This window comes from Lagopus leucura, unplaced genomic scaffold, assembly GCF_019238085.1.
Source record: "Lagopus leucura isolate 7727_CA_CO unplaced genomic scaffold, USGS_WTPT01 Super-Scaffold_739, whole genome shotgun sequence".
Classification (NCBI taxonomy): domain Eukaryota; kingdom Metazoa; phylum Chordata; class Aves; order Galliformes; family Phasianidae; genus Lagopus; species Lagopus leucura.
In genome coordinates, this window is record NW_024962255.1 from 21,322,254 (window position 1) to 21,345,846 (window position 23,593).

General features: G+C 35.2%; 1 protein-coding gene across 4 annotated transcripts in view; it reads right to left on the minus strand.

Moving 5' to 3' along the window:
- The window catches only part of ADGRA1 (adhesion G protein-coupled receptor A1), a 255,495-nt gene that overhangs the window by 148,802 nt on the left and 83,100 nt on the right, over positions 1-23,593 (minus strand). For all 4 annotated transcript variants that reach the window (XM_042862742.1, XM_042862741.1, XM_042862744.1 and 1 more), the window contains exons 3-5: positions 12,753-12,824; positions 8,927-8,998; positions 24-95 (exon numbers count right to left, since the gene is read on the minus strand). In XM_042862742.1, coding sequence (XP_042718676.1) covers positions 24-95; positions 8,927-8,958 — 104 coding nt within the window. In that variant the 5' untranslated portion in view covers positions 8,959-8,998; positions 12,753-12,824. The remainder of the gene's footprint in view (positions 1-23; positions 96-8,926; positions 8,999-12,752; positions 12,825-23,593) is intronic.

Genomic DNA, 23,593 nt, shown 5'->3' on the forward strand with positions numbered 1-23,593 from the left:
AGAAGGGAAGGAATCATACTTACAGTGCTTTCAGAGCTAGCAACTCAGAAAAGAGTCCATTCATGAGACTTGAAAAAATATTCCCTGACAAATTCCTAGGAAAAAAAAAAAAAAAAAAGTAAATTATGGATATAGCAAATACATGAAAACAAAATTGTTAGAGTAATTTTTTTCCAAGTGCTAATTAAAAAAAAAATGTAATTTCCTGACCACAACAAAGACATTTAAATTTGTATATTGCCTTTTCGTAAATGACAACAATATTCAAATCAAACCATGCACTTTTACTTATTTTATTGTCACAGCAGGTACACATACAATTCATTCCATTTAAGAAACAGGAGTTTCTGTATATATTTAACAGAAGTGATATATTCTAGAATTTCAGTGTAAATATTCACTCAGTGATTTTTCACCAAGACCTATGTTTTAATTTACTGTTTATGTAGAACGCTATTTCAAGGTAAACAAATAAAAGTATCAGTTTAATAACGTGTAGATGAATCCTAGCATTTTATTTAAATAGCAGTGAGTTTTCAAAGTAAACGTTTTTATTACAAAAGACTTTAAATAAATAGATATTCCCTATCATCACGTTCTTAAGGCCATTTCCATTTTAACTACTGTTTTACTATATTTTTGGTCTTGATGTCTGAATGGATTAAGCTGAATACTTGCATACAGATGCAATTTAATATTTCCTCATTCAATATTACTGTTGAATCAGCATCTTAAAAGTACAAGAAGTAAATGCTTAATATCAAATAATGCTGTCTTTTTAAGTACTTGTAAAATAAAATAAGTTGTAGAGCCTTCTGGAAATAATTCATCTTATTTTTGTATTCTTGGCAATTCTTGGAACAAAAGTAATTTTTCAACAATCAAAAAAAAAAGGCTTTGAACAATTCAAAATTTCATGGTAGCTTTAAGCAAAACTCTACTAATAGAGAAAAATAACTGGCTCAGCAAAGTTAAGTGAAATTATTTCTCATTATACTGAGTGACAGTAAGATATGTTGATATAATTGAGGTCATTGCAAGTATTTTGTTTAACAGTGCACCCTTAATACAATCGAAGCACTAAGCTCTTGGAAATGGAAGGGCTTTCTAATTTGCCTTGAAGTGTAGGTATATATAAGATAGCCTCTTTACTTAAAATTAAATGGGCCTACTCATGCTTATTGGACATAAGCCCTGGCTAAGCATATGCTGAAAAAGTTCAATGAACTGGGACCTTAAAAGGACTGAAAGAGAAAGTGATAACCCTGACATTTACAAAGTAGACCAGAAGTAGCCTCACCAGTGAGAAAGCAGATACAGTAGTGCCCTGTTAACTGACAGGACAATCAGGCTGAACTGAAAGACAGCAAAAGCAACCTGCCTAGCTATGTATGGATGCCAGCTGAAACACAGCAAGCTTCCTCCTCTTTACCCTACTGCAGTATAGCAGCATTTCCTATCTAATGCAAATCCCACTTTTCTCTTAAATAGCTGGACAGACTTCAAGCAGTAAAATAAACAGAACATCAGCACTGAAGTTTGGTAATTCTGTTTGGACCTAAGGAAGGCTTCATTTCTGGTCAGTATTTGAGAAATCAAGGAAAAACTAAATCATTTCCACGGCTGATGTAGCAATATTCAGCAAACAGAATGTGGCTATTCACCTGCTGAAGATGCCCATCCTACATCTGATAAATCTATGCACTTTCCATAGGTCCTACCAAGCCCACTGAGATATCTCACCAGAATTGCCTTTTGTCAAACTAAAAATTCCTAATGTGTTCTTTTCACAGATTTTTTTGAAACTTTTCATTGCGAGATATACATGTTTTCTTCAGTGCTTTTGGCAAGTAGTGGAATAATAGAGTTCCTGACAGTTCAGAAGTCAGCACAGAGCCAGTAAGTCCGTTTTCATATTCTTTCATATTCAGCCAATGACCTGGCTCAAAATTTCCACATTATTACTGCTAATTAGCAAACTAGTATCATGTTTACAGTGCTGTATAAATCACAAATAAATTTCTAAATCCAACAAGCACAATATATGAGACTGGATCTCCCCAACACTGGGAATAGCCTCTTTGCTAACAAAGCAGTCTGGAGCATTATTAAATCATCCAATAACTGAGCACTTCTGAGCTAGATGTCTGCAGCGTGCTGCAGATGCCTGGTTCTGTTCGCTCACATGACATTTATATTCTGTATTAAAATATTTCTATAACCACGGCATTGTGAAATTCCACCATTTCAGATATCTTAAAAACCCCCTCTAGCTTGACTTAAAAGGAAATTTGTTCTTAAAACATCCCCATCACCTAGTTTCCAAACATTTCAAACATAACAAATTAATGCACTCCAAAGCTGATAGCACTTGCTATGCCATTAACTTACTGCATTAATAGAAACGTGTGCTCTCTGTTATATCAGAGGTAAACCATTTTAGTTTTATGTACAGTCGTGCACTTATTTTTTTATATATCAAATACTCCATGCTTTTACAGAAATTAATAAAACACTTCTGCCAGAAGCTTTAATATAAATAACAAATACCATAAAACAGCCAAATGCACCTCGAAGGACTGATTTGAGGCAAAGTACAGGTGGAAACAAAGTATATGAACATGAAGTATGTTTCACTCTTATAAGCAGTATTAGAAAGCAGAGGCTGAATGAAAAAGCAGTAGATTCTTCTGTGCAAAAAGACTTGATAGAGAAGGTATAAAACCTACAGCACAAATAGAGGGCAGGCTCTGGTGCATACTTTCTCAGTATGAGGTCTATGTGATTCACAGTGTTATTCTGGTTTTGTACTTTATCTCTGGCACCATACAAAGGGAGTAGTTTCTTCAATGACAGCAACAAAGTCACACAAGAATTTATGGTATAATATTATCATAAAGCTAGTTGGTGATAATGATTCAGAGCCGGGATGACAAATAAATCAGATGTACTTTAATCAAACAGTTAGAAGTAAAGAGGAAGGTCTGTCTGGAACTTCTTAAAGGAAGATCCAGCAGTAGCTGCTTGCTGAAATAGGTTTTAATGTACTAAAATGCCAAACCTGAAGGACTAACTTATTGGGGACTATTAAGATGATATCTGGTCAACCAGTACACCAACCCAGTATTCCATAGCTCATGATATTTAAATTAAGTATAAACAGAATTAGTATGGATGGCCACACCATTACCTACCAAAAGTATATTTGCATACATCATTCTGGAACAAAGCATTGAAACATGGCCTCTGAGGGACTGAAGGAGATCTGGAAGATTTGTTGCATTCAATTATGTCAGTCCTAGTTAGAATATGTGCACCCCAGCACAGCATAAACACAGCCGAAGGATGATATATTAAGTCAAAAAAGTTAAGCTAATATCTTAGAAGACATAATAAATCTTCTCTTATGCTGTCTGAGGCACTGTCAGATACATCTGTCAAACGATGTGAATGCATTTTGAAATCATTTTTCAAGTACAAATCATCAAATCCAAGAAGGTGTAAAAATTAGATCACCCTCAAGGAACATAATCACAATTCACTGCCTGCAGTGATTTTAGGGAGCCGTACGAAATTTTAGATTTCATTAGTAATTTGAAATTCAATTCCAATTCACAAAAATGTACATCCTGACCTGAGTAAGAGAATTTTTTCCTACGCGCATGATTAAGAGGCTTATAAGTTCTATTTGGATTTCGTATGTGTTTATGTTTTCAAAACAGTATTTGATGATATTACTAATTATTATTTTTTAGTATAATTTTAAGAAACCCTTAGGTTGCCCTGTTCAGTATAGTCTACATGAAATCATCAAACCCTTTGAAGAGTCCTTGCATAATCCCTAAAAGCTAGACAAATTTCACCTTTCATTTTAGAGAAGTATGTTTACATACATTTATCCTACTGAGTTTAGATATATTTGTCACATCATTTGATGAAAAGTTATGTCAGCTTAGCTGATTTTTTACTTTTTTTCCCCCCACATTTTTATTTTACAAAGCCAAGAACAACTGCATTGTTTTGTTTCACCTGGTATTTGTGCTCATAAACAGGACCAGGAGAGCTCATCTGTATAATTCACAGAAGGTGCATAAGGATTTATGTCCTTTGCTCTTTTCAGTGGACTCACGGCTCTCCCTACTGGTTTGGATAACAGCCTGCAAAGATCTTTTCATCTCTGCTAAAGTAACACAGGAGAGCTCTAATTTCTGCAATCAACAATTGCATAAATCATTATTTCTCTATATATATCTTTATAATGCTCCTTCGATATTCTCACCCATGATTGGTGGTTATTAAATCAGTTTATTATTTAAGAATTTGTCATCTTTTCTTTAGCACAATTCTTTACATTCATGTTATATTAAGTAAATGCCACTCCACACTGTTTTCAGAGAACACACTCCTGAAAATACCAGTAAACATGATACAGAGGTATCACTAGCAACACAAAGGAGGCTTATTGTAATTTATAGATTGAAATAATTTGTTTTTGGAATTTTTTTGTAAAAAAGTCCAAGGGAAAAAAAAATGCTAGAAAGTGTTAGGCCTAAGGAAGCAGATTGAATTAGCCCATAGTCAGCAAAAAACAAAAAACAAAAAAAAAAACCACTAGTTCTTACATTCAAGGCAAATTAAGATTGTCAACTCAAGCGATTATTAATAATTATGTCATTAATCAGATTTCTGAGATAGAGGAGCAAGTAACATGGTGAATGGTGGGGACTTGCTCCTATCAACTGTGATGGTAGTGACACAACATAATCACCAACTCAACAAGAGTAATGCTGCTCTTGACTCTGGTTTGTTAAAGATGACAGCTTGCATAAAAGATAAAGTCATAAATTTTGATACTGTAAACACTAACTGATTTACTCATGGTAAAAAAGAAATTTTGTCTAATCTACCATTAGGCCTCTGAGTTCCAGACTTCAGAAATGATAAAAATTGAAAAATAATAAAGTAACTGGAATTATTGAAGTATATGAACTGGCATTCAGGATGATCTCAATAATATAATCAACTGTAGAAAAGTGGTTTAAAGCCCAAATTTAAAAAATGGAGAACAAAAAAGTGAACCAATGACTAAGCCTTGAGAAATATATATATTTTTAAAGATCAAAGATGTAGAGAGCCAATAATAAACTGAAAATGCTAGTAAAAAGTCAGAAAGTACAGAGATTGCGAGATTTACTAAAAATGAAGTTACTCTTTGGAAAATCTACCAAAAGAAGGTGGTTTACTACACTAAACAGTTCTTAGTACAAATAATAAGTGAGAAAGAGCAAACGTTATATGTAGCCTAAATATATCTAATTGCTACTATTTCTGACTTTTCAGTGATGTTGGTCATCTGGTTTATATGCATTTTGTGGGAAATGCATCATTAGATTCTAGAAATGATCTTTCCTAAGATCACCTACAGAATGACTAGTAAGATGCAGAACTAGTTAGAATCTAAAAATACCAGGGAAGATAGATGCCTTCAATACTAGATCTCGTCACATGAAAAAAATCTAGTATAAATTTTACATTTTTTCCTTCTGATATAATATAATGCTAGATATAAACTAAAATTAATCAGCAATTTTCCTTTTCTAGAAAATCACTGGTTTTATTAATATGCTTACATGATATATCTTCAGTAAAAGCATACTATAAAAGATGAAAGAAAACCCCGATCTGCCAACATTTTTTCTGTTTTACTTTTTTTCAGAACTCAGCCAGTAACTGCAAGTGAAGTCAAACTAACAGGTCTATCAGAATCATCTTTTTTTGCACTGGCACATGGACATAACATCCATAAAGAATCCATATAGTAATGAAGAACCTGGGGATAAGAACATTTATGGTGTTACATTATAAGCTAATGGGCAAGACAGAAGAGAGGGGAGTGAGATGCTGCTGGTGTTGTGCAGAAACAGCCTTGTGACTGACTACTTAGAGCTTTCTCTAGCGATTTTGGCTCAGAAAAGTAAATACGTGAAAATAAATCTGGTAATAACAACACCAAAGTCTAGTCAACATTAAGAGAACCATTTTCTAAGAAGAGGTGAGCGTACTTGAAGATAGTGGGTCAAGTAATCTCACTAAATAATATTATTCAAAGTAAAAAGTGTAACAAGAATTTCACTTGAGAGTTTGAATTAAGAAAGGCATCTTTAAAAGTTCAGCTATAAACTGGAGGCACAGATTAAAACAATGCAGAAAGTGCTGAGTTTACACTTGGAAATGAAATCTAGCCTCATAGTGAGGAAAGCATAAATATTTACCTAGGATGCATAAAAAGATGGGAGGCAAGAAAACACAGTGATAACATGTGGGGAACTGATGAGACTTTCTCTGGATCTGCATGCTCAGAAAAAAATCTGCAAGCACTGTGGCAGGGTGAGAGTTCAACTACCAGAGGGAGGAGGGATTTGGGAGCCTGTTTTCCCAATGGACACTGTAATGCTTTGGTTGGTATAGCTTGGTAACAACTAAGCTTTGCCATGCATACATGCTGCTTTCTGACACAAGCCAGGAATGCAGAGATAGTCTTCCACTCTCCATCCTGGTCTTCAGAGGAAAGGGCAAATATAGCCAAACACTGCCACAGAACAAATGCTGAAAACTCACTGTGAATTAATTTCTGTTCTTTATATTCACGAGACTGAAATTTAGCAGTTAAGATGGTTTGGAACAATTTATGAATAAAATTTTTAGACTTTTTGCCAAGACTGCAGGGATTTGAACAATTTCTGGTAAGGTTGCTCGTATTGTCTAGAAGGTAGCTTCACCACTCTGAATTAAACGTACCTTCTGTGATAATCTGACTTTACAGTCATAGTCACGTTCACTGAGCACAACAAAGGAAACATGGCAACCCCCAGAGGCAGGTTGGGTTTGCCCAATCTGACCACATGCCCGAGATGAGTAAAAAGAGGAGTGGGCAACCTGCTATCAAGGCTCCTTGCATTGTCTTTTCTCATTTGTATACATCAGAGGAGATCTGGCACATTTACTCTCAATAATGCAATGAGTTAAACGTGCCAGTTTTGGGCCTTTTACCCAGCATCATTTTGATCTCCTGGCAGATCTTTCTAGAAAGAGTTTCCTGTTTTTTCCAAGGTCAGTTTCTCCAAAACTGTCTTGGAGAGAAAGAAAATAAAGCTTGAGATTTGTAACATACTGTGACACAGGACTGATTCCCCATTCAGGAATGAAGGCAGATGTAGATAAAAATGCAGAGCCCTCCTGGGTCTTTCTCAACAGGATACACTGAAAAGTGTATAACGAAATATTGTTTCCTCCATTTGTTCTCTTAACCTCCAAATATTTGAAACTCAAGAATTTCCTGAACAATACCAGGTTTCTATGAATTCAATAATCCAGCAGGGACTTCTCTTTCATAATATTATCCATAGCCTCTTGAATTCATGTAAAGTTTTAAGAGAATCCTGCAGCAACGTGTACCTCAGCTTTGTCTTTTGTTAAAAAATAATGACAACAAACCTTCCTTTTGGTTTGCTTTTTTTCCAATTTGCCTCAGTATTTTTTCTCAGTATCCTCTAGTTTCTGTACTGTCAAAGATGATGAAAAATAGGTCGCTGTTCATCTCTATTATGTTATTCAGAATTTTAGAGTCTTGTATCATACCTCTCTTCCTCTCAACTGCCCCTTTCCCAGCCAGGAAAGTTGCAGGCAACTTATTCATTCCTAGTGCTGCACCTCTCACCACTCCGTTCCATCTTGCCTTGAGCCTTTCAGAGATTTGATCACCTTCCTTAGCTCAGTGGACTGAGAAAGACTGCCAATATTTTTCAAAATGCAGCTGCTTAACTTTCTTTCTGTAGTATTATATATGTTCTCTGATTTTTTCTCCCTTTCATTAATAATACTTGTATTTTTTTTAAAAGTGATACATAGCAACGAGCAGCTGTTTTCATGACATTATCCACTATCATCTCAAAACAGCTTTCTCAAGTTTTAATGGTTAGCCCAGAACTTTTTTTCTTTCCTACATCACTTAATATATATTTCCATTAAATTTCATTTCCATTTTACTGTGCTGTCAGGGAATCCTCTCCATTGCTTCTGTCATTCCTCAAAATCAACTTTCGTCTCCTCAGGCCATGATAAACTTAGAATCTCTAGTAAATTTGGCCATCACATATTTTATACTTTCCAGATTCCCAGATTCTCTCTGAAATTGAACAACCCAGGTATACTATTATAATCTTTTTTTGTTTCTGAGTGCTTCTTTTCTAACTGTCTCAAAATCTATGGACCCAGCAAATGCTGAGACATAAGGATAGGCAAGTCAATTGCTCTGCTCCCTAGAGCATGCTCCAGTGTCACTGTACACAATAAACTAAAGACTCAGAAAGTACCATAAAAAATGGTGTGAACAATACAACACCTTCAGTGGGCAGCCTAAATTTCACATTTCTCAAGCAATTGGAACTACTCTGACGTTCCAAATTTAAATAATGCTTTATGCATTTTGTCTATGGCTGTACAGTTTTTCTGTAATACATTTTAAGAACAAAAAAAAAAGCTAAAAAATTCTAACTGATCTCCAGTGGATCAAAAGAGCAATGTATCAATTTTCTAACCAGCATTAGAAAACAACTTTATGAATCATAATTTGGGTATTTGACCTTTATTTGTTTGCATGACATGCAAACAGAAATTCAGCATCTTTACAAATGTTGTATGTACAATTTATTTGGAGTTTTGATATATATTACATTTGAAAATAGAATCATCATCTCTAAAGTGTCAAGTCATCACAGTCAAGGGCTCAGTAGAGGTTTTTTTCACTTTTATGGGAAGACTATATCAAATTAATTTTGATATAATGAAAGTTTGTCAACTGTAGTCAAGTAAGTCATGTAGTAGTTCAGATTTCTCCTATTTAAAACAAGAGAAGTATTATACTCACAATTTATGAAGACTGCTAAGTCCAACAAACATTTCTGGTGTTAGGCAACCAATTCTGTTATTTGAAAGATCTCTGAAAGAAAAAAACAAACAAACAAAAAAGCACAACGGTAAAACATTAGTTCTATGTTATTCATATATACACCTAGATAATCACAAACAGCCTCTTTAATTTTAATGCTTAAGGAGACAGATACAAGAGAGAAATAAAGCTTTCTTCAGTAACATGACTCAATTAAACAGCTCTCACAACATTATATAAAGGCTATCTAGCAATATTCCACACTTAAACATACCACACTGCAGCTTGTATTAATTGCAGTAGAATGCAATTATATAAATAAAAAAGCAAAACTTATCTTCAAAACAACAGATTTATTCTTTATCACATTTATTAGTGCCTACTTGTTTATTTTTGAAAAGCATTATGTATCCTCCACTTTGTTGTGTGCAATAGTTAGTCAAGATGGACACATTTTTACTGTTCACTAACGTATCTTCTCATGGGTACCATTCTCTCTTGTTGAAGAAGTCACAGAAACCAAGGAGCAGTTAATTTTTCAGCCAGTAAGAAGTTTAGTCCTGATAAGCACTAGGAAAGCTCTTCCAAGAGCAATACAGTGGCTGCCTCAGACTACGAATGCTACATTATGTTCCGTAACTGCTGTCTGCAGGAAGATGAATGGGCGCTTCCTCTACGACTAATATGTACAACAAAATGTACAGAATCCTTTTAGAAAAAAAACAAAAGAAGGTATAAACACTCATGTTGTGATAGCAACAGGAATTCTGCCCTCGGGAATATTTTGAAATAATGTTTAACTTTATTTGATTTTCTACCGTTTTCCTTCATATCAACTTTTTTTTTTTAATATAACTGTACTAATCTAAGTATTTTAAGTGATTAAATGTCCACTAAGACATTAAATTTTATCTGAATATATTTTTGTTATAGAATCAGTGGTGGCCTTCTAAGTTCTTTATTGCATTGTGCAACAATATCTTTCTCTTGCTACAAGAGAACACAAACAATCAAAACAAGAGAATAAAGATGAATGAGTTTGACAAATCCAGTTCTTGCTTTCATGGAGAAAAACCCCATCTGCTAGAATGTGAAGGCAATGTCTTTGGAATTCACTACAAAGTCTTCTCCCATCAGTCAAAGAATATATTGCTGTACAATGAAATGATGAAATATTGCATTAGAATGAAAATATTTCTTAAATGCTAATCAGGGATATGAAGTAGGCAACAGATGAAGAAAATAGTCTGCAGAACAACACAGTGCCAAAATTGCAAATATACTGTTATTCTCCAAATTTTTCTAGTGAAGGCTACATGCAAACTCTTAAAACAAAACCTCAAGACAAATACACATTTATTCATATGTATCTTTCCCTTAAAGAATTAAATAGTAAGCAGGAACCCACTCAATTCTTAGTTGGGTAATGCTTTATTTCAGCCTGAAAAGTCTGAACGCATACAGCACGACACACATCAAAATGTGGAGAATGATTTGAGTGGCAGGAGTAAATTTCACCTAAACTAATCAAAATAAGTGTTTTTCTCAAAATATGAGACAGTAAAATGGTATTTTTAACAAAGCAAAAGGCTATCTTTCCTCTTCTGAAGGCTTTTATCAGTATTATTTTCACGGTAAGATATACGTGGCTGAAATCTCGTATTATAAAACCCATTTTTAATCGCAAAAAGAAAAGATAGCTTTCTGCATATTCCTCCAGACTAATACATATTATATTAGGTTTTACTCAATTCATAATGTACAAAGCTGATGCTCCTTTTCAGGAGTAAGACATTTACCTTAATAATGTTGACTGGTTAAATTGATGTGAGAGAAAGCAAAACTCTCCCCTGTTGAATAACCAAGCGTCATAATTTCAGTGCTTCATAAATTTTCAATTTGCAGCCGTTTTCTTTGTCCCTTTTTAAGTAAACCCTTGAAATAATTCAATTTTTCATTTGAATACAAATTAGAGGATTTCTGCAAATCATTTGCAAAAAACATTGTGATGCTGACAGCCTGCTGTTTATCTGTCTGCCTTGACATAGTTGTATCTCCTGCAATTGCCCATTTTACACCAACTTCAACATGTGAAATAAGAAGATATGAATATAAAGTGCAGCCTTAAAGTAATGACTCTATTCAGCATTCAACAGGAGTTTATAGTATTTATAGCTTCTGCTCAGCTGTCTGCTACCCAATTGTTGAAGAGCTGAAGACTGCAGAGATTTTCTTACCACAAATTATACCTATTTGTATCAAACTTGACAAGCTGGTAATTAATCAACTCACTGTCTCTTGATTGTTCCCAGTGTTACATGTTCATGCCAGAAAGAAGGGGTCTTTTTCAGCTCTATCCTGAGAAATCCTAACATTACCATTCCTAATATTCTAATTTCTTCTCATTTTTCCTAACATCAAATGATTTGATCTTCTTGGACTTCTCTCTGACAGCTGATCTAAGTTTCACCTGTTTAAGTTTTCCAGCACACAGCCCAGCACATGAACAGGCTTCTCGTTTTTCCCACCAGAGGTCAGGGTTGTGTTATTAGAGTACGTGGCCAAAGCAATAATTAGCGCTTGTTTTGATCATTTCATTGTTTTATCCCTAAATGCAGTGAACACAGAAGTGCCAACCTTATGTTTCTGTTTGCATTAAAAATGCATAGGATGCTCTGACTTCGTAAGTACTAAATCATTGGCTTTGTAACCAAGCACACTGAAAGTTACTGGTTGATGTCAGAAGACACTGCTAGCTGTGCAATCAGAGATTGAAACTTTTATTTAGATAGTTCAATCAGAGATTTAACCTCAGAGAAAAAAAGGAGACATTAAATTTTTTTTCTCACATTGCATTCCTCATCATCTAAATTTTATTATTCTCCTAAAATAATTCCCATTTTCTTGTGAGTCTTCACCTGAGACAGTGTGCACAATGCCTAGCAGACTTCAGGCCCTGATGGCTGCTTTGCTGTACAAGGCCATTTGGATGCTGGCACTTGGAACACTTTAAAAAGAGGTTTCAAGTTGTGAAGAATGAATGAGGATCTGTAGCCCTTATTAAATAAAAGGAAAAAGCCCCTCTTGTAGAACTTTGATATTTTTACCTTTTTACAAATGTAGTTTAAAAACCAGTCAGTGAAGATGATTGAGAAGATTGGCAGTGAGAGGAATACAGGAATGACAGATGGGACAAATTGCATATTAAAAGGGCAAAAATAAAAAAAACACCCAGCAGAGTTAATGCAAGAGATAAGAAAATTGTAGGCAAGTTGTCTGAAAGATGAAAAAGTTTCCTTTTTAAGAACTTATTTTACAGACCTGGCCTGTGATAAAAGTAAGCAAACTGTACATAAGGAAAAATAAAAAAAAATACAAATCTTAGCACAGCACAAAGCTATGCTTACACTGCAATGCTTACACTTGTTTAAAACCCTTGGTTTTATTTCCGATGAATGTCTACAGTGATGTACTGGCTGCTACATCAATAATTAGGTGTGTCTTGAACTTTGCAGAAGTACCTATGAAGACATTTATTGGAAAGCATACGTATACTTAAATGGGAAAAAAAGAAAGGGGAAAAAGAAAAAAGAAAAAAGAAAAAGAAAAAAGAAAAAAAAAGAAAAAAGAAAAAGGAAAAGAAAATAAAAGAATGGTAAATGTAAAAAGTACAGCGTGTGAATTTTTATTCTCCATACAGTGTCCTCATTCTACTATTGCTTGGTGGCATATGTGAGTTGCCCAAGGATAGAAATGTTGATACAAACACAGTTTTCAGAATAATTCAAATGGAATTAATACTTACAGGCGTTTCAGCTCTGAAAGTCCATGGAAGGCCCCTGGCTCAATTGTGCTAATCAAATTATTCTTCAGATCTCTAGAAAGACATAAGAGAAGGAGCAATTAATTACCACTTTCCCTATTGTACAAATGCTATACAAGAGGAATGATGAATGTAATGCAATTCTAACCTTTATTTGTCTTCTGTAAAAGATGTAATTTCTTTTAAAATGCAGCACCAAAACCATCACATCTTTTTCAGTTTATAAAACCATATTTTCCTAAATTATAAGGTTAATATTAGATTAAAAGAATACCCGTTTTAATTATTCTCTTACTTGCAATTTTCTAAACAAGCTTACCAGCTATTCTTGCCCCAGGAAAAATGTTTTAATCAATGAGTGAATAAAATAGTCAGCAAAACAAGAGCCTTTTAGTTTGCTTATTACTTGTGCTGTGCACTTTACATTTAATACATTTCTCATTTCCATGTAATGTAGGCAAAGCAGCTGTCATGCAATACATAAACAGACAGGTCAGCCTTCTGTCTTGAAATACAAGTAATTTCTCACGTTTGGCAGATAGGTTCTTCATTTTGTAGTTGGTGACATCCAGAGGATCAGTTGTTGTACAGATAAAGATCTTACTGGCCTTAGTAATCTCAACTGCTCTTGTGCTTGGGGCCATGACACTTCTATCAATTCAGTCCCCACAGAGATTTACTATGTTTTGTATTGTTTCAGGCCTCTCCATGATGTGAACACTGAGGAAATGCCTTCAGTGCAATTAGATAAGTAAGCCTCAGTGACAAGTGCTGCAAATTCTTGCACAGCCACTGTTCATCTTCTGACAATTTACAATTCATGGGGAATGACTGGTGTGCAATAATATCAGTGCTGTTTCTCAGATTGGCCACTTCCAGCACATACCAGCCACTGCTTCACCTCTGCCAAATGATAGCAGTCAGAGTCACCTTATTTATGACTCTCTATTTTATTGCAAATAAAACGCATGCTGAGTTGAATCATGGTTCCACATGCCCTCTCAATAGGGTGAGATTTTATCCCAAATGATTAACTCACACTAAGACATATTTTAATTTGAAATTTGAATTATTTTACAATCAGTTTTTTTTTATTTTAACAGTAATTTTTTCAGGTCTTTTGAATGCAGTTCCAAAAACTTGTGTTTTACACCCTTTTTGCTTTAGTAGTGATGCTGACAAGTGGTATGTCCCTAGTCAAAGTCTCTGACTCATAAAGGTCGAGTTCAGCTTTCAACCTGCATCATGATTACTTATGTACAAGAAACCTTGTATTACATATTAGAAATGCAGAGCTATAGAAGCACAGCAAGAAAACTATGTGCAGGCACCCCATCTTGTGACATCATTGAACAAAATAAAGAGAAGAAAAGTAGGAAGGAAGAGTACGGATTTAAAATTGAGAAGAAACAATAAACTGTCATTTGAGTCTTACTAAAATGCAGATAGCATTACATATACTTACAATCAAATGTAACATAAATTGAGGTAACAAGGATTCATAACACTATGAGACACAACAGAAAGCACTTTAGCTATGCCTCTCCAAAAAACAGTGCTTTTGTTTCATACCGTTTTTATCTTAGCTTCATTTAGATATGTCAAAATTCCTTTGCTTCGGTTGTTTTCAATAATAAATAATTATTCATTCATAATGCAAATAAAATGAAGTCAATAAAATAGGTTAATCTGAGTCCAACTCGAACACAATGGATACTATAAGAAAATATTAAAAACACACTATTACACTTTTCAAGCACTGATGTAACTTCTGAACAGTGATGTAAGAATATGTGCATATCGCATATCAATACATATACATATTTTAAGCACATGCATTACATAGCACATGTCAGTCCTAGTTGCCTGAGCCACAGTGACAGTCCTTTAGGTGCTAAGCCAGCAGAAAGCATAAAACCCAGAAGAGTTACCTTTTCCCCGCTGGCGTACCATATGGTGACACAACCATAGCTGCCAACAAAGGGAATGAGAGCCCATAAAATTCTCCAGAGTCTTAAGGAAACAATAGGATGAGCCAGAGGCAGGGAAGGAAGGGGAATAGGAAAGCAGCAGTTCTGGAGATAGGTAAGGAAAGGTATCATAAAGGGGCGATACTTGGGCAAGGATCTTGATGGTGATTTGAGCATTTGTGAGAAGGCTGCAAGATCTATGATGACTTTGGGCATGAAGGACTAGGACAGATTTAGACTTAGGTGTAAGCTCTTTTCTTCCAGAAAATCACCAAGTATAGCAAAGGCAGAAACACAAATCTCAAGGCTGTTCCTTCAGAACATGCCAGCACGCACAAAACAACCCCACAGACAACAGAGAGAAATAGGGATGACAGCCATCCTCCTGCAGGTACTCTGCCCCACTCCCTAATCCAGGCAAAGCACTTTTCTCTCTTGTGGTGTCTCCTCCTGCAGGATATGGATGAAAGTGGCAGCAGCAGATTTTATGACAAATGAAATACAATTGATAACATTTTTCATTATAAAAAAAAACACTATGTAAGAATTGGAAAAAGCTTTTTCTTCACACCTGCTTATAAACAAAAAGCTTGACACAAAACTTCTGCAGTCTCTTCTCCAGAGTCCCATCAAACACAGCTCAATATCATTGGTTTTTTATTAATGAGAGTGGTGAGGTGCTGAAACAGGCTGCCCAGAGAGGTTGTGGATGCCCCATCCCTAGAGGTGTTCAAAGCCAGGTTGGATGGGGCCCTGGACAGCCTAATGTAGTATTAAATGGGGAGCTTGGTGGCCCTGCACGTAGCAGGAGAGTTGGAGATTCATGATCCTTGAGGTTCCTTCCAACTCTGGCCATTCTGTGATTCTGTGAAAAATTAACTGACAGGAGTGTATTTTCCTTTGATGGCTTAGCATTACTCAGTGTGTGGGTGATACAATACCTCATTTTTTTGGAACCTCCAAACATTCATACCAAAACATCTGGCCTACTCTCATGCTGTTCACACCAAACACCAGAACTTAGATTTCTGCAGGCTGCACTTCTGACAATATCCTCATGAATGAAATGCAGACCCTTCTGCTTTTTACTGGGTTAAATATACATACATACATAAATATATATACATACATGGTATAAATATAACTAAACAGGTCAGAGGGAGTTCTTTAGTTTGCAGAAATGAGCTCATGTGGCAAAGAAAGAAAGGACACTATCCTCATTATCTGAGCTTCTATATTCTTAGAATTTAAAAGACAAGCAAGCAAACCAAAATAAAACGGTCTGATAAGATACCTTTCTACACTGTTTTACGCCTCATGCTTCACACTGGAATCCATCTAAAACCAACTTAAACACATAGTTCAGAGCAAACATCCACATTTTAAAGCAGGGATAACTGACAATTTTCAGCTTTACATCAATTATACACATTATCTGTTAACTGCCAGCTCATCCAAATGTTCCACAAGTTGTAACTGGATGAATCAGCACTATAGTCTGTATGAGATGATGAGCACCTCACAACAAACAAAGGAATCAGAAGGAGAAGTAAACTGTTTCCAGGTGAGCTTTAATGACAGTCAAAACAACCAAGTAGACAAAAGGTACTCCACTTACTGAAATCTTTTATGCTCCATTTTATGGCAACACTCCTGTTTCTCCATAACTTGTAACCACATAGGAAAAAAACAGCCTAATCCTAAACTATCATCTACAGGAATAAAAATGTCCATTTTCATATTAGAAAAGGCAGACTATTTCAAGGAAAAGTGTCCATCGGTTGCACTGTTCCAGACAAAGACATCTGGTCTCCTTATTTTGGAAATTGCACTTAAATTAGCTAGGTCATTTTAGTAAGGATATTCTCAGAAAATTGTAGATGATTATACTACCCACAATCCTGGTACTTTCTTAGTAATTAGTATTATTCCATAATGTTTCCATATATTTCTGGCCTAACAAAATAGGTGTTTTCTTTCTTGGCATTATGTAAGCCCCAAATGTGAATAATATAGGTAAATTAAATGATCTCTCACTGTATAAATTCCACATTTGGAGAATTTTCTTTCTTTCTTTCTTTCCATTTGTATTTTTCACAAAATTAACATTATTAAAATTATTAAAATTAGTGTATCCCATTTTCTAATTAGCAGAGTTTTTTCTACTGAAGTCTTACAGCAAGGAGTATCAACTTTCACTAAGCTAAATAAGGAAACTAGGGTAAATTTGGTCGTATGTTTACATTTTTTCCCCAAGAGCCACTGCTGAGGTTTGGCAAAAGGTCATAATGCAAGGCATGCCAAGCTCAGCCCAGCCTGGGCCACACACAGGCATGCATACATGTGTATTCAATGCCAGTGATTTTATCATCAACCAAAAGCAAAAGTAAAGGGCATCCCAGTATCACAATATTGAATCATCACAGCATGACCCAGTTAAGGCTTTAAAAAAGAGAATTTTATAACTAACGTTTATGGTTTTGCATCATTACTGATGGAGAATTCTGATTTTAAATGCCTCTATTCCGAATCTGAATGATGTTTCATTAGTGGTGTGCGCCTATATATCCACAGGCATGGTCTGAAAATAAATCAAAACCAAAGTGCCTTTTACAATTACAGATAGATGGAGAATCCATGATGTTAGCTGTAGCCATGACTGCAGCACTTATATCTTGGCTGAACAACTGCAGAAAAAAATAAAATACAACAATATTTATTGAAGTACATTCCCACTCATTTTATTAGAGATGCTAGAGGTATTTACTACATGGCATCCTGATCTTACTAAACATGAATAGAAAAAGAACACATAATGCACTGCATTATTAGAAACAAATCTCAAATGATTGCAGTAAAGGCAACAGTGGAGAGTTTCCTTTTCCCTTATAAGTCTGAACTTACAAAATTGTAATAATAGTTAGGTACTGTCTTCTTACTTGTAGATAACTTGTATCTCTATGCAAATAACGAGGGAGAACTCTTTTAGTAATATTATCACAAGTCTTTTACTACTGGCATCAAAAGTCACTGGGTTTTGATCATCTTACTCATTAATCTTTGGACTGATTTTTACTGACTTATGACATTTAAGAGGATTTACCTCAACAAAAGCAGCTGAGTTAAGAAGGGGAAATCTGCGTTTGAAATATTCACTTCCTGATGGCTTTACTGAGATGTAGATGAAACAAGAGGAAGAAGCTACTAATGGGTCTTTACAGGAATGTTTAAAAGCTACTCCCAGCCTCTCAGCTATTAGACATCTTCCATGACCAAACCCCTAATTATCTAAATGTGTCTTTGGGACTCTTGATGCCTCAAGTTCACTGCATGCACTTACACAGTATAAAATACAGTGGGAAAATTGCTGAAGCATACACAGTCCGTTAATAAAAGAATCAATTCATCTTAAACTGCATCCTGACAGCTTGGCCATTTTGTATCCAACTCTTTCCCTCCTGACTCTGCAGGATCTTCCCCCCACTTCCAGTAGATAGACTGTAGACATTTCAATACTTATTCCTAACAAGAATGTTCCACTAATTCCACAACTTCGTTCAAATTTCTGACATTGATACATCTTTCCTAAAAATTATAGGTTGTACCAAGAGGACATCTGTGTTTAGAAAGCTGTCATTATGGTGCTGCAAACTTTCCAAAAAAGCTCTGAGAAGAGCAATCAGTTGTTGAGCAGATGCCAAATTCCAATGAAATATGACTGACTTTCCACATTTTGCATATTACTATGAAACAACAACAACAGAAAAAATATAAGCTCACATCTTCCACTTCTTTCTCATGTTAAATTCTCAAACTAAACAAAATGGCACTTTTGCTCAAGAAAGGAATACAGACTCAGAATCAATTCAAGAGATTCACTTTATAACATCATTGTGATCATAGTGGTGGGAAAGACTATAACCAATGCTGAAAGATCACATTTAGTATATATTCTGCAGTGAAAACAGTGATGCTTTCATGGCCTTGATACTATTAATTGTTCATTTTCACAGTTGGTGATTGCATTACTGGCTATACAGTGTAGATACGGGCTGGTATCACTATCAACAACTAAAGCACACCAATTTCCAGAGCTCTAGTTTTGTTCACTGGTTTTCAATTGTTTGGTTTTTTTAATAAAGATAGCGGATATTTAATCTATTTTCCAAAATCAGAAAAAGATATGGTTGTGTTGCAGTTAACTTTCAAGGACAGTAAAAGCCAACATACACAGAAACACGAACAATAACTGTGCCTTTTCAGACACTGGTGACAGGTTTTTTGTCTGTTTGTTTAGTGTGGTGGTACTCTTCCTTATTATGCATTTTCATTTCATTTTCCTTTTTAATCCAAGCCATTATTGTTTGGATTGCCTAAAACAGAACACCCTAAGGACTGGACAGACACACAACCACTGGCAATTCAAGGTAATAAGGAGTGACTGGAAGTGCCAAACCAGTCATTATGATGGCAATAATGGCCTATAGAGCAACAGAAAAGTCATTGCCTTTTTTTTTTTTTTTCGTCTTAAATATAATGAAGATGACTCATTCACATCAAATGTGCTGTGGTAATGTAGCAATTATTCATTATTTAGGAACAAGACTAAATATACTGAACCATGTCAATAATAGTAGCTGAAACTGCAAAGATACAGATAGGCTTTATGGCAGTTTGCTCTCCCAAAGTATCCCATGATACTTTGGGAATGATATTACATATTTCATTTCAGTGGTAATAATGGTAAAGCAAGACTATACAGATCAGATACAGTACTGTAACTGAACAGACAGTATGTCAAAGAAAAAGTGAGAAAATGACATGGTAAAGATTGATAAACTTTCGGTGCAAAACTTCTGCTGACGCATTTTCCTATGTATACTTAGAAAACATTTTAAAGGATTAATTTTCACAGTATGAATTCCACTTTCATTTTAAATATGACAGCAACCAAACAGAATCTGGAAAGAAGATGCTAAGAATTCCTCTAGTTCAGTATTTTTTACTAATAATTCAAAATTACATGTAATTTCTAATAAAAGTAAATCATTTCATTTTTCCCAGATTCTTTCTCCTTGGTCTGTTTTCAGGTAGTACAAATTCAGCAAAACATTCAAAATCACAACTCACACAACTGTTTATATACATGCTCCTTTTCCTGGAAAACACCCCAAGAACAGAGATATGGGAACTACAGAGTTGCTCCACAGGCTAAAGCAGTAGATGTCAAGGTGTGCAGGCACACAATGTTCGATCTCTACTGTGCTGCAGGCATCTCTGTGGGACCTCTCATGGCTGCACAGTCCAAGGCTTCCTCAATTTCTGCCCTGACCAGGACTCCTGTGCTTTTTCTTTCTTTAAATGAAGTGCGCAGTCAAAATGAAACATAAATCATACCAAGAAAGTGAATGGAAAGATAAAAAATACTTTCTGCTGGGAAAGGTTTAAAATCCAGTGGACTAATTATTATTCCATGTTCTAAGGCTGTACTTACTCCAGCAATGTGTTCCAAAAATTCCTAGATTAAATTTTAAACTGCGGAGTCACCACTTCACAACTCAACAGTACAACTTGAATTCCAGAAATGAAGGATGGAGGACAGAAAGAAGGACAGTACTTTGGTTGGTGATATGCACTGTTGAACCATGCTAGCATATTTGATCAGTCAAATACCAATTCCTTTTGCCAACCTTCGCATTGCAAACTGTACCGAGCTCCTTTTTCCAGCATACTGCTTCCTACTTTTCTGCACGGCATCTCTTCTGCTGCCTTTCTCACACTGACTCTTCTCCAACGTCTCAGCTGGGCCAGGAACACTGCTATTCTGTTCCACAGACATTTAACTTTATTTGTTAAAACCTCTTCCACGCATGGAAGGATGTCTGCAACTCAAAAGGTGCTTTGGGGACCCACAACCCCATTTTCTCCCTCCCTGACTGTGCCACGCTGGTTAACTAATGAGTTATTTTGTTTTCAGTTAGTTGTGGTAGTGAAGACTGTGTTTTGCAGTATAGAATGTGTGCTGTACTAAGAACACAAGCATACTCATGCTCCTATGCAGCAAAGACCTCACTTTAAAGCTCAGAATCATGCCCATATGTGACAAAGCCAACAGTTATTTCCCAACAAAAGAAAACTAAAGAAACAAAACTGAAAAGAAAAAAAAAGTTAATGTGTTTCAGTGCTGCTAGTACTGCAAGTTTGCAGGAAGAAACTTCAGTGGCAGCAAAGGTGCTCTATGGCAGCTATTTTAACGCATATCTATAAATCTGTGCTTGAGACAACTTCTTTAAGAATGACAGCATCTGACACAAATTATGTGTTACCTTAATGACACCACTATATAAAATGTTGTATATCACAGAGCTGAGATGTCTGGCTGCACATCAGGCTAACTGGACTATTTGCGGTCCTAACGGGAAACAGGAGCTTTGAGATGCTCATAAATTCAGTTAAGTGACCTCCTGAAATACAGCTGAACTTCAGATGTTACATAAAGCAAACAAACAAACAAAAAACCAACAACAACAAAACCACAGTCAACATACCATCCATTATTTAAAAAGCTCTATAAACTAACTTATTTTCTGACCACTAGCACTGAGTTTTACATAAATCATTATGTAAATTTTCTGATGCGAGATACCATCATAAATCTATTCATGACTGTGCTACCACAAAAATAATCTTAGTATACAATCAACCAGTTTGTTCAACTGTACAAGTAATAAATTATTTACAAATTGTTGAAATGATGATCTAACAGCAGTTCTCCAGACAAAACTCCCCAGAAAAAACGGCAGGTGTTTTTATATACCCACAATATAAGAGGTGCATAAATAGTTCTTTATAATAACTGTTCCTTCTAATAAACATATGTAAATTAGTTGATTAATTGGCTATTCTAGAGTAGGAATAGGGTTACAATTGACCCAGCGGAATTAGCATGGTATTTAATTGTAGCGTAGACCAAATCCTAGGAAAGATTCTTTTTCATTATAACCTGATAGCAGAAGCCATTGATAGATAAGACATAATATTCTAAGTTGCACTAAGGGAGGTTCAGGTTGGATATTAGGAAAAATTCCTTCTAAGAAAGAGCGGTGAGGTGTTGGAACAGGCTGCCCAGAGAAGTGGTGGAATTACCTTCTCTGAAGGTGTTCAAAAAAAGTGGAGATGTAGCACTGACGCACACTTTAGTGGGCATGGTGGGGATGGGTCGGAGCTGGACTGATATCTTTATAGTGCCTTCCAATCTAAATGATTCTGTGAAATTATGACATTTCATTCATGGCTACAGTTTGTCTAATACAACTTGCTTGCATTCTCTTTGTCAAGAACTCACTCTTAATCACTGGTAATTTTCCCTAGATTTATTTCCCTCTACTTACACAGCCATTCATTGAATTTCAACCAGAAGTTTCTGAGTTTTGCTACATCCTGCACATTTTGTCCTCACGGAATAACAATTCTAATCATTTTGAAGATATTTTATATTTTGTCATGAAATATTTCCCTTATATTACATATATTAAAAACATAAACCTTAGTTCCTTCAGTGTTGAAAAATCTTTATATTTTACATCTGAAAAGATGCACACAGCACGTTTAGTCGTTTTAAAACATGCTGAGTTCAGCACTTATTCACAAAAAACATGGAACTAGATTGTGACCTAAATGGCTTTTTATCCAAAAATTTAAAAGACTTCTTAATATTTTTATGAAGTAAAATAAATTATTGAATTGCAGGTTGTGACCATGACTTGCAAATGTCACTCTAACTGAAAAATAGAATAATCTTCATCTCTTGTGTAGTCCTGTTATGAACTATTTAATTAATGCAATATAAATGACTATATAAATGCAACAATGCTTTGTTTACAGGAGAGATAAAAGATGCATAAAGATAACAGCAGCAGCACCAGCAACCTATAATGGTATGGTGAACTTTTCCAACTTGATGATTACGTAGGTACTGATCAAGTAAATTTAAACCTTGAATTTCAAACAACTCTCACATCTCTTCATGAAGACAAACTTGCACAAATAAGATTTCCTAGTCTGTAGGAACCAAGCACTTTCTCAAAACCAGAAATAACGTGACCAACAGAACAACATTGACCCCTGGATAATTTAGAAAACCCTATGACATTTATTATGGAACTTTGATTTAACTGCAAAATTATATTCTTTTATTGACAAAATATTTGCCACGTAGTATGTTATTTGCACTCCAGTACACATCAACATCTCAACTGGGCTTCTGCAAAAGCATCTCTCCTCACTCTCTTCACTTGCCAAGAAAATGAAACTTGACTGCTCCATCTCTCTTCACATTGAAAAATATTGAAATATTTCTTAACTTAGGAGAGAACTATTAAAAGGGAAACAATGCTATTTCAAAGCAGCATTTTTCCAAGCTATCTCAAACATTCTTAGTTGAAACCCAATCAACAGCTCCTCATGCTGATGAAGTAATTTCCAGTAATCGTGAACTAAAGCTCACTCTGTGAAATAGCAGAAGCGGACCTTTTCATTAAGAGCTAACCATGAATCTCTACAATAGATGTCTTAACATGAATCTCATTTATCAGAGAACAAATCTTTAAGGTTGATACCAACTTTCAAACTCATCCTTTTTCTTGAGAACTCTGACTTTACGAATGTCTGAAAATAACTCAGGTCAACGGATCAGCACCAGCTGCCAGAGAACTCAATAAATATTGCATACGTTGTTCTTTGGAGGCATGAGTCTTCCTTTTGTAGGTTATTTTCATTTAGCTGTTATATTTATATACCAGCAGTATCAGTAAAGAATGCATGGACGCTGCTAGTCAAATCACGTAAAAGATT